Raw genomic sequence first — 16,666 nt, forward strand, 5'->3', positions numbered from 1 at the left:
TTTCATATCTGGTTCCACTTAATCGTGAAAGTGTAACATGTCTTGTATTTCTATTGATACCAGTTTTGTTTTTATATTTTTTATACGCTTTGATTACGAAGTAAGACGAGATGCGTTAAGGCCCTTTACAATAAAAAAATTTTGGTCGAGACAGCTGAAAGTGTTTAAATCGCCCCTTGTCTCACGCCGCTTGGGGTAGCCGCATGGTCTAGGGGCCTTGTCACGATTCGCGCGGCTGCTCCCGTCGGAGGTTCGAGCCCTCCCTCGGGCACGGGTGTGTGTGTAGACCTTAGCGTAAGTTAGTCTAAGTCTGATTAAATAGTGTGTAAGACTAGGGACCGATGACCTCAGCAGTTTGGTCCTATAGGAAGTTACCGCCATTTTTTTCCTTGTCTCACAGTGCTTTTATGCAAATTGTAATTTATAGATGAACTACGCTTTCCCAAAATTCTCCCAATAAATCGAAGTCTACCATTTGCCTGCCACTGATCTTCAACGCTTGCTCCATTTCATGGAGGTCTGCAATGTCATGTTTACATAATTAATAGTCGTGCCTGCGTCAAGAAGGTTGTCACAAATGCTGTATTCGAATATTACAGGAATGTTTTTCCTACTCGTCTGAATTAATTGACGTTTTTCTACATTTAGAAGAAGTTGCCACTCAGCATACCTAATAGAAATTCTGCCTAAGCCATCCTGTACGGTATTCTACAGTCAAACAACGATGACACGTGCCCAACTTTTAATAGTCTGCAGTGGGGCTCTGTGTCAAACACTTTTCGAAATTATGAGTATGGAATCTGTCTGTTGCCCTTCATCCATGGTTCGCGGGATATTGTATGAGAAAAAAGAGCAAGTTGAGTTTCGGCACGGATTTCCAAAGCACAGGCTATCTAAATCAGTGCTATTTTGTGGACAGAACGTTTTCTGTCTCAATGAACTTTATTATTTTCGAACTTAGGATTTGCTCATGAATTCTACAGCAGATCGATATTAAGAATATTCGTCTGCAATTTTGTGGGTCCGTTCTTTTACTCCTTTTGCGTACCCGAGTCACCTGCGTAGTCCTTTGGGTTGGCGCTGAGCGAGAGAGTCACGATTAACGCAAACTAATTAAGGGGCCACTGACCCTTAACAGCGAATTTGATTCCATCCAAAACTGGATATTTACTTGTTTTCAACTCTTTCAGTTGCTTCTCAATGACCGCGATGTCTGTTCCTATGTGCTCTTTGCGGAAGTTTATGCGACGGAACCATCCACAAGTTGATGGTCGAAGATACAACATCGTTGTTGGAGGTAGTCTGCGAAAACCACAGATGTTGGCCACTGATGAATCGTGTATACGTCTGGAGTTAACCCCGTCAGCGTCAGTTAAGGCCTGAAGATGGCGTACTGAAGCACCGAAACTGATATCCATATACACTCCTGGAAATGGAAAAAAGAACACATTGACACCGGTGTGTCAGACCCACCATACTTGCTCCGGACACTACGAGAGGGCTGTACAAGCAATGATCACACGCACGGCACAGCGGAAACACCAGGAACCGCGGTGTTGGCCGTCGAATGGCGCTAGCTGCGCAGCATTTGTGCACCGCCGCCGTCAGTGTCAGCCAGTTTGCCGTGGCATACGGAGCTCCATCGCAGTCTTTAACACTGGTAGCATGCCGCGACAGCGTGGACGTGAACAGTATGTGCAGTTGACGGACTTTGAGCGAGGGCGTATAGTGGGCATGCGGGAGGCCGGGTGGACGTACCGCCGAATTGCTCAACACGTGGGGCGTGAGGTCTCCACAGTACATCGATGTTGTCGCCAGTGGTCGGCGGAAGGTGCACGTGCCCGTCGACCTGGGACCGGACCGCAGCGACGCACGGATGCACGCCAAGACCGTAGGATCCTACGCAGTGCCGTAGGGGACCGCACCGCCACTTCCCAGCAAATTAGGGACACTGTTGCTCCTGGGGTATCGGCGAGGACCATTCGCAACCGTCTCCATGAAGCTGGGCTACGGTCCCGCACACCGTTAGGCCGTCTTCCGCTCACGCCCCAACATCGTGCAGCCCGCCTCCAGTGGTGTCGCGACAGGCGTGAATGGAGGGACGAATGGAGACGTGTCGTCTTCAGCGATGAGAGTCGCTTCTGCCTTGGTGCCAATGATGGTCGTATGCGTGTTTGGCGCCGTGCAGGTGAGCGCCACAATCAGGACTGTATACGACCGAGGCACACAGGGCCAACACCCGGCATCATGGTGTGGGGAACGATCTCCTACACTGGCCGTACACCACTGGTGATCGTCGAGGGGACACTGAATAGTGCACGGTACATCCAAACCGTCATCGAACCCATCGTTCTACCATTCCTAGACCGGCAAGGGAACTTGCTGTTCCAACAGGACAATGCACGTCCGCATGTATCCCGTGCCACCCAACGTGCTCTAGAAGGTGTAAGTCAACTACCCTGGCCAGCAAGATCTCCGGATCTGTCCCCCATTGAGCATGTTTGGGACTGGATGAAGCGTCGTCTCACGCGGTCTGCACGTCCAGCACGAACGCTGGTCCAACTGAGGCGCCAGGTGGAAATGGCATGGCAAGCCGTTCCACAGGACTACATCCAGCATCTCTACGATCGTCTCCATGGGAGAGTAGCAGCCTGCATTGCTGCGAAAGGTGGATATACACTGTACTAGTGCCGACATTGTGCATGCTCTGTTGCCTGTGTCTCTGTGCCTGTGGTTCTGTCAGTGTGATCATGTGATGTATCTGACCCCAGGAATGTGTCAATAAAGTTTCCCCTTCCTGGGACAATGAATTCACGGTGTTCTTATTTCAATTTCCAGGAGTGTAGTAAATCATATCGTGAAGACGGCTATAGATGTTCAATTATATTATATAAGTGAACGGACGAAGTACCTAAAACTGCTTCCTCAGCACTTACTCCTCTGCTAAGCTTGTTAATGAAGCCTTAGTGTCACAGTATTATTTCCAAGTTCCGTTGACATTGCACCAATCGTTCACACACACACACACACACACACACACACACACACACTCTCACACACACACAAGAAACACATGTGGTATACAGAATATCAAATCAATCACCTTTCTAAATTTATAAATTCTTATTTTATTGGGGTGCCAGTTTCGCGCAATATATTACCCCATCTTCAGCCCCCTGGAGGATGTGTAGGAAGATTCCCAACTCTGGTCCAGTCAAAATAGGGGCCAGCGTTCAGTAAATGATATCCGTAGATTTATACCTGAGACAGAGATTGTAATCGTATTGTCATATCGCTGGTTTAGTTGTGGAGTATCTTTGCGGGCAGCCGCATCTGCAGTGTCGAGCACGAAAAACGGAACTGTTATGTTGTGTAGTGTGTAGCTCTGCATGTGACAGGCATTGTTAGTATGGAAATTGAAGTATTGCTACAAGTGCTATTACAGTAAAGTGATGAAATATGGAAATGATTGAGAGGAAAGTGCGTCAAGAAGTAATTAAAAAATGAGCAGTGCCGCCAATAACGTATTTGTGTCTCCTCTCGTTACGTGTCGTACCGTATAGTATCGATCATCCGCGCCGTGTTCGGTCTCCAACAATGAACTAATGTGAATCAGTAATACTATTTACCACAAAAGAGAGCATTTAAGTGCCAGTGTCTTGTAGCGAGCGTGAGGACGTTGAGTTCGATCATCGCGTTTCCGCATTATCAACCGCGCCGCGACGGTTACGCGCACGCTCGTACAACTGAGAACTGTGAACTGTAAATTTAACTTTGTGAACAGTGTTAAAATATCATTGTTAGTGTCAAGGAGGACTGGTACCAAATATCTGTGTATGCGTGACGAGCGTAAGAACTTTCGTGCGGTCATTCGACTTCCGCATCATCAACAATCACCCGCGTCCTGTCGGTGTCGGTTACGCGTACGCTCGTCCGAATGATGTTGTGGACTGTTAATCATCCATTAACTGGGATAACCATTCTGAATTAGAATGTAAACAGTGAAACCTGCGACTTTCTTTAATCGTCTTAGAATATAGTTGTTCATACCAGACATAGAACAGTGTTGTGTTTTGTCGTTGAGTGGCTCCCCTAACTCGCTTGCGTATTTCGATAGAGAATTTCAGGCAAGCCAGCTGTGGACCAGAATAGTACGACCGCCGCGGTATTATCACGTACGTGGTGTGGATAGGGCGCATGGTCGAAACGACAACCAGTTTAATAGTACCACACCCATTTGTACACCCGGGCGTGTTACAAGATCACTTCAAATGTCACCTATCGACCTGAAGTAGAAATCTATGGATACCAGTCACTGAATACTGGCTCCTGTTTTGAACTCTAGGAAGTGCGAATCTTCGTACTCCTCGGTAGGTGGCCAGAAGATGACGTAATATATCGCCGAAACTGGTCGGCCAATAAAAAAACAATTTGGAAATTTAGACGGCTGAAATGTGTTAGATCTGATATTCTGTACTGAACAGCCGTGGTCCGCAACAATATGTGAAAAGATGGACTACAGAGAGATGTGGTATACGCCCAGCGCTTTGACCCTACCTTTGACCTGCAGCTGGGCCGAGTGGTTGGTGCTGGCTGCGTTGTTGGAAACGACGCACGTGTAGGTACCACTGTGCTGCGAGGAAACTTTGCTGAACACCAGGAGGCTGATGAACTCGCTCACCTCTTTCTCACTCACCTACCGAGAGAGGAGCAGGATAATTATTACATCGCAGTAGTCACACCTCGAGAAATAACAGTGATAGAATTAATTACAGGAAATAGTATCCCTAGACAATCAATACAGTGCTCTTCAATGAAAGCAGATACAAAATGTATACAGCGTAACGTAGATAGGAATTTGAAAATGTGTGCTATTAGATTAGCTGGCTGATTTGTTTCTAGTCAGCCAGTAACATAACACACAAAAATGGAACTATTTGTGTCGACGTTCTCACAGTATCAAGATCAATAATTAGAAATCTACTGCACTTCCCAATCGCTTTCAAATACAGGCACTTAGGCATGACAGGAAATAATGTCCCACTTAGTAACCACAAGCACTCCTGCTTCATTATGTCTTAATATAAATCAGTCAGTAATCAATTTAGCATTATTTTAAATTTTTGCGTTGGAAATTGGATAAGCATTTGGATAAGTTTGGTGGAATTTTTTATTGTGATCTAAGCCATTTCTCACATTCTTATGCATAAAACCAACGGAAGTAGGAAAGGACATTAAAAAATGAATCTGTTTTTTCCCTTGCGAAATATGGTGTGGTGGCATCGATGTTATGATGAGATATCGAAAAATACACTGATGTGTCCGAAACATCGATGTGTTTCGCAACACAATACTGATACGCCTGAAACAGAAAAAAAACAGATAATTTCATAATGTCTAGAACATTTTGTTAGGAATGACAAGTGTGTAATAAAAAAATTTAGTTCTTCAAAAATCCCAATATTTCTTCTCTACGCATTGCGACAATAAATTTTACTCATTCTTTTGCACTTCAATCGATTTCGCTGTTGTCTCACAGTTTACCACCATCTGCGAAAATAGTCTGTCAGCAGGAACAGATGTGCTGGCTACTGTCAAATATTTAAACGCGATTTTACACAAATTTTCAAATTGGGATTTCATAATATTTTCCATATTAACAACGGATTTTAGTTTAGTTTTTCTACAAGGTTTTTCAGAAAGTTCGTCAGAAAAACTATCTTGAGGTTTATTACTCTTCAGATTCGATGTACTAATTTATGATGTTCAATTCATAATAAAAAAAAGTCGAATTCAGTATCTACAATTCATGAAAATTTCGGGATTCCTTAAGTTTTACTACAGCATTTGCACAAACAATAGAATCTTACAAGTCCGTTATTCTGGGCGAGCGTCCGTCTGTCGCGGTTGCGCCCTCACAGGTGACGAAAATGATTTAAGACAACAAAACGAATGAGGAGGTACTCTACTTGGACCAGAATAACAGAGTGGCTGACTGCCAGTAGTGTGCAGGACAGCTACCACAGTAAGAAGCAGTCAAAGCACGAGTCTGGTAGCCCCTCTGTCCTGTGGACAGGGAACGCCAGCCACCGTCCAGACATAAATACGGGACACGGTCACCCTGTCGTTCAGTCACAGGAAGCACCTGATGAAGACGTCGAGATACGACGTCCGTCGAAACATTGTGTTAGAGAAACGGAGACCACCGGCAGTACACCCGATTCAACGAGATGTCACAAAATCGCCGGGAAAGTCTAAGAAATTACAGCTGTCATATAGTTCTGTCATCTCAGCTGCGGACGACAATTGCGGCTTATAACACAACTGTTGTTTGCTTTGTTTCCCTCTGCGGTATTTGTCTTTTACGGAATGTGAGGAGCTAACTATGAAACGGCTTAGCAAAGTGATAAGACTTAAAAAAATGAACACAAACAGTCTTCATTTTTTGGTAACCGGTTTCGGTAAACTTTTGACGAACTTCAGACCCACATAGAATGATGGTAGGCGGTGGCGTTTAATGGAGCGGATGTTATACTCCTATAACACCTTGAACGCCAACTGCTTATGAAATGTTCACAAAATTAAAGTGATAAGATTATTATGATCCTGCAAAGCGAATTCAATACTGCACATTAACGGGAAACTTAGCGAAATGCAGGAAGATCTGCAGCGGATAGGCAGTTGGTGCTGGGAGTGGCAACTGACCCTTAACATAGACAAATGTAATGTATTGCGAATACATAGAAAGAAGGATCCTTTATTGTATGATTATATGATAGCGGAACAAACACTGGTAGCAGTTACTTCTGTAAAATATCTTGGAGTATGAATACGGAACGACTTGAAGTGGAATGATCATATAAAATTAATTGTTGGTAAGGCGGGTGCCAGGTTGAGATTCATTGGGAGAGTCCTTAGAAAATGTAGTCCATCAATAAAGGAGGTGGCTTACAAAACACTCGTTCGACCTATACTTGAGTATTGGTCATCAGTGTGGGATCCATGCCAGATCGGGTTGACGGAGGAGATAGAGAAGATCCAAAGAAGAGCGGCGCGTTTCGTCACTGGGTTATTTGGTAAGCGTGATAGCGTTACGGATATGTTTGGCAAACTCAAGTGGCAGACTCTGCAAGAGAGGCGCTCTGCATCGCAGTGTAGCTTGCTGTCCAGGTTTCGAGAGGGTGCGTTTCTGGATGAGGTATCGAATATATTGCTTCCCCCTACTTATACCTCCCGAGGAGATCACGAATGTAAAATTAGAGAGATTAGAGCGCGCACGGAGGCTTTCAGACAGTCGTTCTTTCCGCAAACCATACGCGACTGGAACAGGAAATGGAGGTAATGACAGTGGCACGTAAGGTGCCCTCCTTCACATACGGTTGGGTGGCTTGCGGAGTATAAATGTAGATGTAGAACTTGCTCAGTTCGGTACGACTCAGCTGCTGCTAGGGAGCCATGTGCGCTTGCGCGTAGAAACGATCCGACCCCTCCCCCTCCCCCCTTTTCCATGGTCAGCTGACGATCGCTTTGTTATTATCATCGAGGTTTAGATTCGCCAAGTCCATCGAAAAAAAATCATCGATGCTTCGCATATATCGAAGTGTTAACGATCACAGATTCATTTTGATGCATCGACACTAAACATCGCCCGTCCCCAACTGTAGATGACATCGCTGTTGCTAATGCGCATGCGTGAGGGCAGTCTTACCTCTACTATTTGTATTCATGTTGTTGTCCTCTCTTTAAAAAGGATCGATCGTTGCTTTTGAAACACATCTGGTTCTGAAGAGTGAAGCCGTCAGCTTTGTCGCTGATGACTTTTAGAAAGTTTACTTGAACCATTCCCTTCATTTCTATGGCTAAGTGTACCGTGAGGTATTGAAATTACCTGTAAAGACTTGGGAATGGGCGCGCTGTCCTTGAGCCATGAGAAGCGTATGGGCAGATCTCCTGACGAGACGGTGCAGCTGAGCTGTGCCCTCGCCCCCTCCTGGATGTTAGCCGGGAAGAAGATGGGCTCCAGCACTGGAGGACCTGCAGACAGCACGTCAGTTATCACTCTCGAAGGCCGCAGATAGTCAAGATACTTTCAAATACCTTCCGGGAATTCAGCCAGGTAACACTTTCAGGGACCGCCGATATTTCGGCGGGGGAACACTCCGCCATTTTCAAGGCAAACTGCAACGGACAGGCGGCGTACATGCAAATTTAAAACCCCGGTTCTCGGACTGAAGCAGGAAAGATAACACACACACTGAACACTAGTGCCACCAAAGATGACCAGCGTCAGAGCTATCGATAGTGAAACTATGAATTCGCAGGTGAGGTAGCATTGACTCTGTCCCTCTGTTTTTTGACAAGGGAGAGAGTCGGATTCCAAACAGAGTTTAAACAGAAACCTCCATCCCTGTTTACGAGGTTGCTCGCTAATTTAATCTCAACTGACTCCCTAATAACACTGTCCAAAAACTGGACGTGCATGCCAATATCTCGGTGTTATTATATAACATGGGGTGACCAGTATCCACGCAATGTTCGGCAGTAGCAGATCTATTTGGCTGCTGTAATCGTGTGTGCCGTTTATGCTCAGTACATCGGTCCTCCACGATCCTGATAGTCTGACCAATATATGCCATGCCGCAGCTACAAGGAATACGATATACACCCGCCTTACGCACTCCAAGATCATCCTTAACGGAACTCAAAAGTGCTCTAAATTTAGATGGAGGTCGGAAAACACATTTCGCATCGTATTTCCGTAAAATACGACCGACCTCGTTCGACGTGTTTCCTACGTAAGGCAAAAAGGCAGTAGAGTTAGAATTATCATCAATCACCCGATGTATAGTTGTCGATACCCCAACGCACGTTCCTTGGAGTAGGCGCCTTTGAAACCCGCCTGTTTCTTTAGATATGTTGACGATACCTTCGTTGTTTGGCCTCATGGTAGGGAGAATTTGAATGTCTTTCTAGAACATCTGAACTCGATCCACCCGAACATTCGTTTTACGATGGAGGTGGAAGGACCGTGGAGGACCGATGTACTGAGCATAAACGGCACACACGATTACAGCAGCCAAATAGATCTGCTATTGCCGAACATTATTTGGATACTGGTCACCCCATGTTATTATATAACACCGAGATATTGGCATGCACGTCCAGCTATTGGGGCAGTGTTATTCGGGAGGCAGTTGAGATTAAATTAGCGAGCAACCTCGTTAACAGGGATGGAGGTTTCTGTTTAAACTCTGTTTGGAATCCGGCTCTCTCCCTTGTCAAAAAACAGAGGGACAGAGTCAATGCTACCTCACCTGCGAATTCGTAGTCTCACTATCGATAGCTCTGACTTTGGTCATCTTTGGTGGCACTAGTGTTCAGTGTGTGTGTCATCTTTCCTGCTTCAGTCCGAGAACCGAGGTTTTAAATTTGCGTTTACGCCGCCTGTCCGTTGCAGTTTGCCTTGAAAATGGCGGGGTGTTCTCCCGCCGAAATATCGGCGGTCGCTGAAAGCGTAACCTGGCTGAATTCCCAGAAGTTATTTGAAACTTGTATACGCCAGGAGAAACTCAGGTCTCACAGTCAAAATACTGTTGCATTAAACATTTTTTTAGAGACGTGCTGCCGGAGAAACGGCGTGTTATAGTACTTATTCCTTTATTCGTCATTGAAATGTAGATGTGGAGCTGCAATGAAAAAACAAAGCGTAATGGAAAAGTATACACACCTGACAAGGACAAATGCTACTTCATTAGTCGCTTATCGAAAGCTATGGTGATCACGTTATACCGACATTTGTCATTAGCTGTTTCAGTTCACTGTGGTCTAATCGCATCATTGAAACTCCACGTTCACACTTCGATGATGAATAAGAGAAGAAGAACACGGGAACTTCAACGTTGGCATATGTGAGTCTGTAAATATTGCATGAGTTAACATGTAGGGTGTATCGTAATTAATAGCGTAAAGTGACACAGTTGAAAGTATACAACAATAGAACGAAAAACCGAATGGAAATATATTAGCCTTGATCACCAGTATAATTGTATTCGTGACCAAGACTAGTGCATTTCCATTCAGTGCTGAAAATGTCGCAGATAAGTTTTGTCAGTGAAAACAAGACAGATCGAAAGAAGTAAGTAAAGTGTTTATTAATTCAAAAGTACTGTAATCATCATAAACTGTTAACACATTTATCCCACTGTCAGACGAGGCGGTCAGCGCCTTCATGGAAAAAATGTTTGCTGTTGCCTACGTAACCATAACTGTACCCAGGCGTACACCTCTTCGCCCGAAGCAAATCGCCGGCAACGAACATCTTTCTTCTGGGCTCCAAAAAATAAAGAAACAGCATTGGGAGGGATCGGGACTGTGCGGAGAACGTGTAAGGGATTCCCAGCGAAACTTCTGCAACGTAGTCCAAACAACCTTGGCAACATGTGGACGGGTTTTATCCTGGCTCAGAATGATGCCGTCCGTCAACATCTCTGGGCGTTTGGACTTGATAGAGCGCTTCAGTTTTTGAAAAGTGGCCACGTACCACTGTACGTTAACTGTGGAATCATGTTCCATAAAGTGAATGAGCAGGTCCCAATCTCCCCACATGACATTTCCATATTTTTGGAGTCCTGAACAAAGCCATTCGTGGCTGTCAGTATGTTTCGGACGCAGAGGCAAACGCCTGGGCATAATCGTGGTTCTGTAGGCAACTGCAAACATTCTTCCATGAAGGCGTTGGATGGTTGGTTGATTCGAGCGAGTGGACCAAACAGCAAGGTCATCCGTTCCATCGGACTAGGGAAGAAGGAAGTCGTCTGTGCCCTTCCAAAGGAACCATCCCGGCATTTGTCTAAAGCGACTTAGGGAAATCACAGAAAAGCTACATCAGGATGACCGGACGCGTGTTTGAACTGTCGTCCTGCCAAATGCAAGTCCAGTGTACTAACCACTGTGCCTCCCCGCTCGGTCATGAAGACATAGCCCATCTTCTCACAGTGGGCTAACTGTGTTATCATTTATACGGATTACTTTTGAAACAGTAAACTATACTCTGAAGAGACCTCGGAAGACACAACAGTACCGATCGAAAGCTGTGTCATCTACAGCTGAGAGGCGTCACTGGAAGCGGATATGGAGGGGCATGTGGTCAGCACACTGCTCTCCCGGCCGTCGTTAGTTTTCGTGTTCGGAGAATCTACTTCTCAATTCTGTAGTTCGCCTAGTTGGCCTTACAAGGGCTGAGTCCACCCAGTTTGCCAACAGCGCTTGGCAGACTCTGACAGTCACCCATCCGAGTGCGAGCCCAGCCTAATAGCGCTTACCGTCGGTGCCCTGACAGGAACCCGTGTTACCAATGTGGCAAGACTGTTGGCGCTGTTTAAATAATAAACAGATTTCGTACTTGGAAATTGGAAATTTGTGGTAAGGTCTTATGGGACCAAACTGCTGAGGTCATCGGTCCCTAGACTTACACACTACTTACAAGGGAACCTTCCCATCGCACCCCCCCCCCCCCCCCTCAGATTTAGTTATAAGTTGGCACAGTGGATAGGCCTTGAAAAACTGAACGCAGATCAATCGAGAAAACAGGAAGAAGTTGTGTGGAACTCTGAAAAAAAAAAGCAAAATATACAAACTGAGTAGTCGATGAGCAAGATATGCAACATCAAGGATGACTTCAGCTCAGGAGCTCCGTGGCCCCGTGGTTAGCGTGAGCACCTGCAGAACGAGAGGACCTTGATTCAAGTATTCCATCGAGTGAAAATTTTAATTTCTCTATTTTCGCAAAGTTATGATCAATCCGTTCGTTCACTGACGTCTCTGTTCACTGTAATAAGTTTAGTGTCTGTGTTTTGCGACCGCACCGCAAAACCGTGCGATTAGTAGACGAAAGGACGTGCCTCTCCAATGGGAACCGAAAACATTTGGTCGTAAGGTGATAGGTCAACCGATTCCTCTACAGGAAAACACGTCTGATATACTCTATACGACACTGGTGACGGCATGTGCTTCACAAGACAGGAATATGTTGTCGACCCACCTAACTTGTACACTTGACGAATGGGTAAAAAGATTCTTCGACCTTGCCCGATTTAGGTTTTCTTGTGGATGTGATAATCACTCCCAAAAAAGTGATGAAAACATAAAACTTTGTCACATAAACTGCAACAAATGAATGCAACAGTTTCACAGTCGCACAGTTTTCCCTGTGCTCTGTCAAAACATATGTTTTTAACGTTTTCAAATTTTTCCTTGTGTAGACCGTCAAATCCTGCATATGTCCAAGCAAATCTGAACATGTCTTGGAATTTTTGAGAGCGAAGTTGATTATGGAGTACCTGAACTTTGATAATTGTCTGAAAACAAAAAATTAAATTTTTACTCGAGGGTAGACTCGAACCAAGAACCTCTCGTTCCGCAGGTGCTCACGCTAACCACGGGACCACGGCGCTCCTGAGCCCTCCTTATCCTTGATGTTGCCTATCCTTGGCATGGACTACTCAGTTTGTATATTTTGCTTATTTTTTTCGTAGTTCCACACAACTTCTTCCTGTTTTCTCGATTGATCTGTGTTCGGGTTTTCAAGGCCTATCCACTGTGCCAACTTATAACTAAATCTGAGGGGGGTGCGATGGGGAGGTTCCCTTGTTAGTCTCGCTTAAACTAACTTCCGCCAAGAACGACACAGACACCCATGCCTGAGGGAGGACTCGAACCACCGACGGTGTGGAGGGGTGGCGCGGTGGGGACGGGGGGGGGGGGGGCGGGGGGGTGAGCGCCGCGCGAACCGTGACAAGACGCCCAAGACCGCGCGGCTACCAGCTCGGCATTTCTTACTTTTCTTTCCATCTGTCTTTCATCTGACTGCCGCTTATAGGATCGCGCGCGGCTGGCGAGCAGCGCCACACTCACTGGTGACGGCCAGCAGCAGCTCGCCGCTGGCGACCTCGCCGGCGGCGCCGCGCACTTTGCAGACGTAGGCGCCCGCGTCGGCCGCCGGGTCGACGCGCAGGATGTGCAGTGCGGCGCCGCCGTCGCGCAGCTCGTGGCGCAGGTCTGCGGTGAGTGGGGCGCCGCGGCGCTCCCAGGAGACGCCGCTGACGGGGTGGCCGGCGTACGGGCAGCGCAGCGTCGCGTCGGCGGCCGCCACGGCGCGCACCGGCTCCCCCACCTGGCGCACGTACGGCGGGCCTGCGGACGTCCAGGGGCAGCGCTACACTACAGGCTGCGGCTCAACGAAAAGACGCGGCTGGCCATTAACTTCAGAACTCGTGCGCAACGAAGGACTATATCGCCTCGAGACGTACATTTTTGACAACTATAAAAAAATGCAGTAAGTGAAGCAGGCAAAAAGGAATACAAACATCTCAAAAAAGAGATCTACAGGAAGTGCAAAAAGGCTAGGCAGGGACGGCTAGAGGACAAATGTAAGGATGTAGAGGCTTATCTCACGAGGGATAAGATAGATACTGCCTACAAGAAAATTAAACAGACCTATGGAGAAAAGAGAACCATTTGCATGAATATCAAGAGCTCAGATGGAAACCCAGTTCTAAGCAAAGAAGGGAAAGCAGAAACGTGGAAGTAGTATATAGAGGATCTACACAGGGGCGATGTTCTTGAGGACAATATTATGGAAATGGAAGAGGATGTAGATGAAGATGAAATGTGAGATATGATACTGCGTGAAGAGTTCGCCGGAGCACTGAGAGACCTGAGTCGAAACAAGGTCCCGGGAGTAGACAACATTCCATTAGAACTACTGACAGCCTTGGGAGAGCCAGGCCTAACACAACTCTACCATCTGGTCAGCAAGACTTATGAGACAGGCGAAAGACCCTCAGACTTCAAGAAGAATATAGTAATTCCAATCCCAAAGAAAGCAGGTGTTGATAGATGTGAAAATTACCTAACTATCAGTTTAATAAGTCACAGCTGCAAAATACTAATGACAATTCTTTACAGACGAATGCAATAACTGGTAGAAGCCGACCTCGGGGAAGATGAGTTTGCATTCCGTAGAAATGTTGGAACACGTGAGGCAATACTGACCCTTCGACGTATCTTAGAAAATAGATTAAGGAAAGGCAAACCTACGTTTCTAGCATTTGTAGACATAGAGAAAGCTTTTGTCAATGTTGACTGGGATACACTCTTTCAAATTCTAAGCGTGGCAGGGGTAAAATACAGGGAGCGAAAGGCTATTTACAATTTGTATAGAAATCAGATGGCAGTTATAAGAGTCGAGGGCATGAAAGGGAAGTAGTGGTTGGGAAGGGAGTGAGACAGGGTTGTAGCCTCCCCTCGATGCTATTCAATCTGTATTTTGAGCAAGCAGTAAAGGAAACAAAAGAAAAGCTCGGAGTAGGTATTAAAATCCATGGAGAAGAAATAAAAACTTTGAGATTCGCTGATGACATTGTAATTCTGTCAGAGACAGCAAAGGACTTGGAAGAGCAGTTGAACGGAATGGACAGTGTCTTGAAAGGAGGATATAAGATGAACATCAACAAAAGCAAAACGAGGATAATGGAATGTAATCGAATTAAATCGGGTGATGCTGAGGGAATTAGATTAGAAAATGAGACACTTAAAGTAGTAAAGGAGTTTTGCTATTTGGGGAGCAAAATAACTGACGATGGTCGAAGTAGAGAGGATATAAAATGTTGACTGGCAATGGCAAGAAAAGCGTTTCTGAAGAAGAGAAATTTGTTAACATCGAGTATTCATTTAAGTGTCAGGAAGTCGTTTCTGAAAGTATTTGTATGGAGTGTAGCCATGTATGGTAATGAAACATGGACGATAAATAGTTTGGACAAGAAGAGAATAGAAGCTTTAGAAATGTGGTGCTACAGAAGAATGCTGAAGATTAGGAGGGTAGATCACATAACTAATGAGAAGGTATTGAATAGAATTGGGGAGAAGAGGAGTTTGTGGCACAACATGACCAGAACAAGGGATTGGTTGGTAGGACATGTTCTGAGGCATCAAGGGACCACAAAGTTAGCATTGGAGGGCAGCGTGGAGGGTAAAAATCGTAGAGGCAGACCAAGAGATGAATACACTAAGCAGATTCAGAAGGATGTAGGTTGCAGTAGGTACAGGGAGATGAAGAAGCTTGCACAGGATAGAGTAGCATGGAGAGCTGCATCAAACCAGTCTCAAGACTGAAGACCACAACAACAACAAGCCTTTACTGGATATAGGGGACCAAAAGTACTGTAGTTTTTCTGGACGAAACAGGATTTTACAAAGCATATCAAGAAATATATACTTTTTCTTGTGCCTTTGTGCTGTCGGGTCGGCATGGTTCTGAGCTAATTTGCCTCAATATGTTTAAGGGGTGCCCCGATGCCCTTCCTGCCTCCACCCCGTTATTTCCCTGTCCCTCTCAACACGCCTCCCCCTCCCGCATCCTCCGATGGAAGGAATATGTGTACCCTTAACTATGTGTGTTATTCATCAGAAAATGAGCGAAAGTTTTTTTAAATGTTTACGAATCGTGCAGCTGGGGTGGGATTTGGGTACCAGCACTGTAATTACCTAGTGAGATGTGGAAAACCGCCTAAAAATTGCAACCAGGCTGGCGAGCGCACCGACCCTCGTCGTTAATCTACCATGCAGATTCGATCAGGGGCCGGCGCACCTCGTCCGCTCGGAAGCGGCTCTTTTAGATGCACTTCTATCTGGGCGGGCACGAACAAATATACATGCCCTGCCAAAAAAAGTGAAGCACCCAGTAGACACAGTTGTACGCCAATGCAAGTTCTTAGTCGTTGATATAATTGGCAGCAATGTAAATTACAACAGTGGCTGTGGTGTGCTTACTGTAAGACCTTCGGTACACACACCATCAGATTATTTGACTTGTCGCTCTAACGAAGTAGGCGAGTGTCGGCAATATATCTCATGGTCTTATTGTGGCGTGCTTATCTTCTGCCATTAGGTCAGACGATAGAAATGCCACTTGCACACTTAGAGCAGCGGATTGACGGTGACCAACTTTAAACAGAACTTGATTAATTTTCACACACATTTATTAAAATAATAACAAGCATAAAATTACTTAACTTGATTCTGGATGCTATTTACAGTTGACAATCTGAAGTTCCTTTGGTCTTGGTATGTTAATCTTATTCTCACATATCTCTGATACTTGACAAAGTGTCTATACATTTCTCTTCATGCCTATGTACAGGAATATGATAATCTTCTTAGGTGCAGACTGAAACTTGACTATAGACTGGTACAGAGTAATGCAGACTGGTACAGACTGTTGCAGACAAATGCAGACTGACTAATCGGAGGTCTGTACACTCGTTATAATACCTCGCGCGTTCAGGTATCACTGCGCGAGTGTGATCTGCGAGGAGAAAAGGTTCTATGTTACCAGCAATCTCATTGGCTGCGTTACATATTAATATGCGGATCGGCGGAAGCAGAATTTTGTCCGTCTCTAAGGCAGCGCCATCTCGTAGTGCGGAGACGGACGAGCGCTGCGCCTGCGCTGTTGTGCTTAGCGGGGCGCGCTCTAGTGGGAAAGGAATGCTGACCAGAGTGAATTAGTGTTGTTCTTGTTTTAGTGTTGTTACCAGGCCTGGTAGGGCACATAAGGGTCGTGAACAGTTTCACACATTGAGTGATCACTGTGAAGGACATTTAGATG

The 16,666-nt window shown here is 45.7% G+C and overlaps 1 protein-coding gene across 1 annotated transcript in view; it reads right to left on the reverse strand.

Annotated features, from left to right (window-relative positions):
• The window catches only part of LOC124598421 (Down syndrome cell adhesion molecule-like protein Dscam2), a 378,789-nt gene that overhangs the window by 203,990 nt on the left and 158,133 nt on the right, over positions 1-16,666 (reverse strand). The window contains exons 6-8 of the mRNA XM_047136000.1: positions 12,913-13,191; positions 7,889-8,034; positions 4,558-4,696 (exon numbers count right to left, since the gene is read on the reverse strand). Of these exons, the coding sequence (XP_046991956.1) occupies positions 4,558-4,696; positions 7,889-8,034; positions 12,913-13,191 (564 nt within the window). The remainder of the gene's footprint in view (positions 1-4,557; positions 4,697-7,888; positions 8,035-12,912; positions 13,192-16,666) is intronic.

The sequence above is a fragment of the Schistocerca americana genome, chromosome 1 (genome assembly GCF_021461395.2).
Source record: "Schistocerca americana isolate TAMUIC-IGC-003095 chromosome 1, iqSchAmer2.1, whole genome shotgun sequence".
NCBI lineage: Eukaryota > Metazoa > Arthropoda > Insecta > Orthoptera > Acrididae > Schistocerca > Schistocerca americana.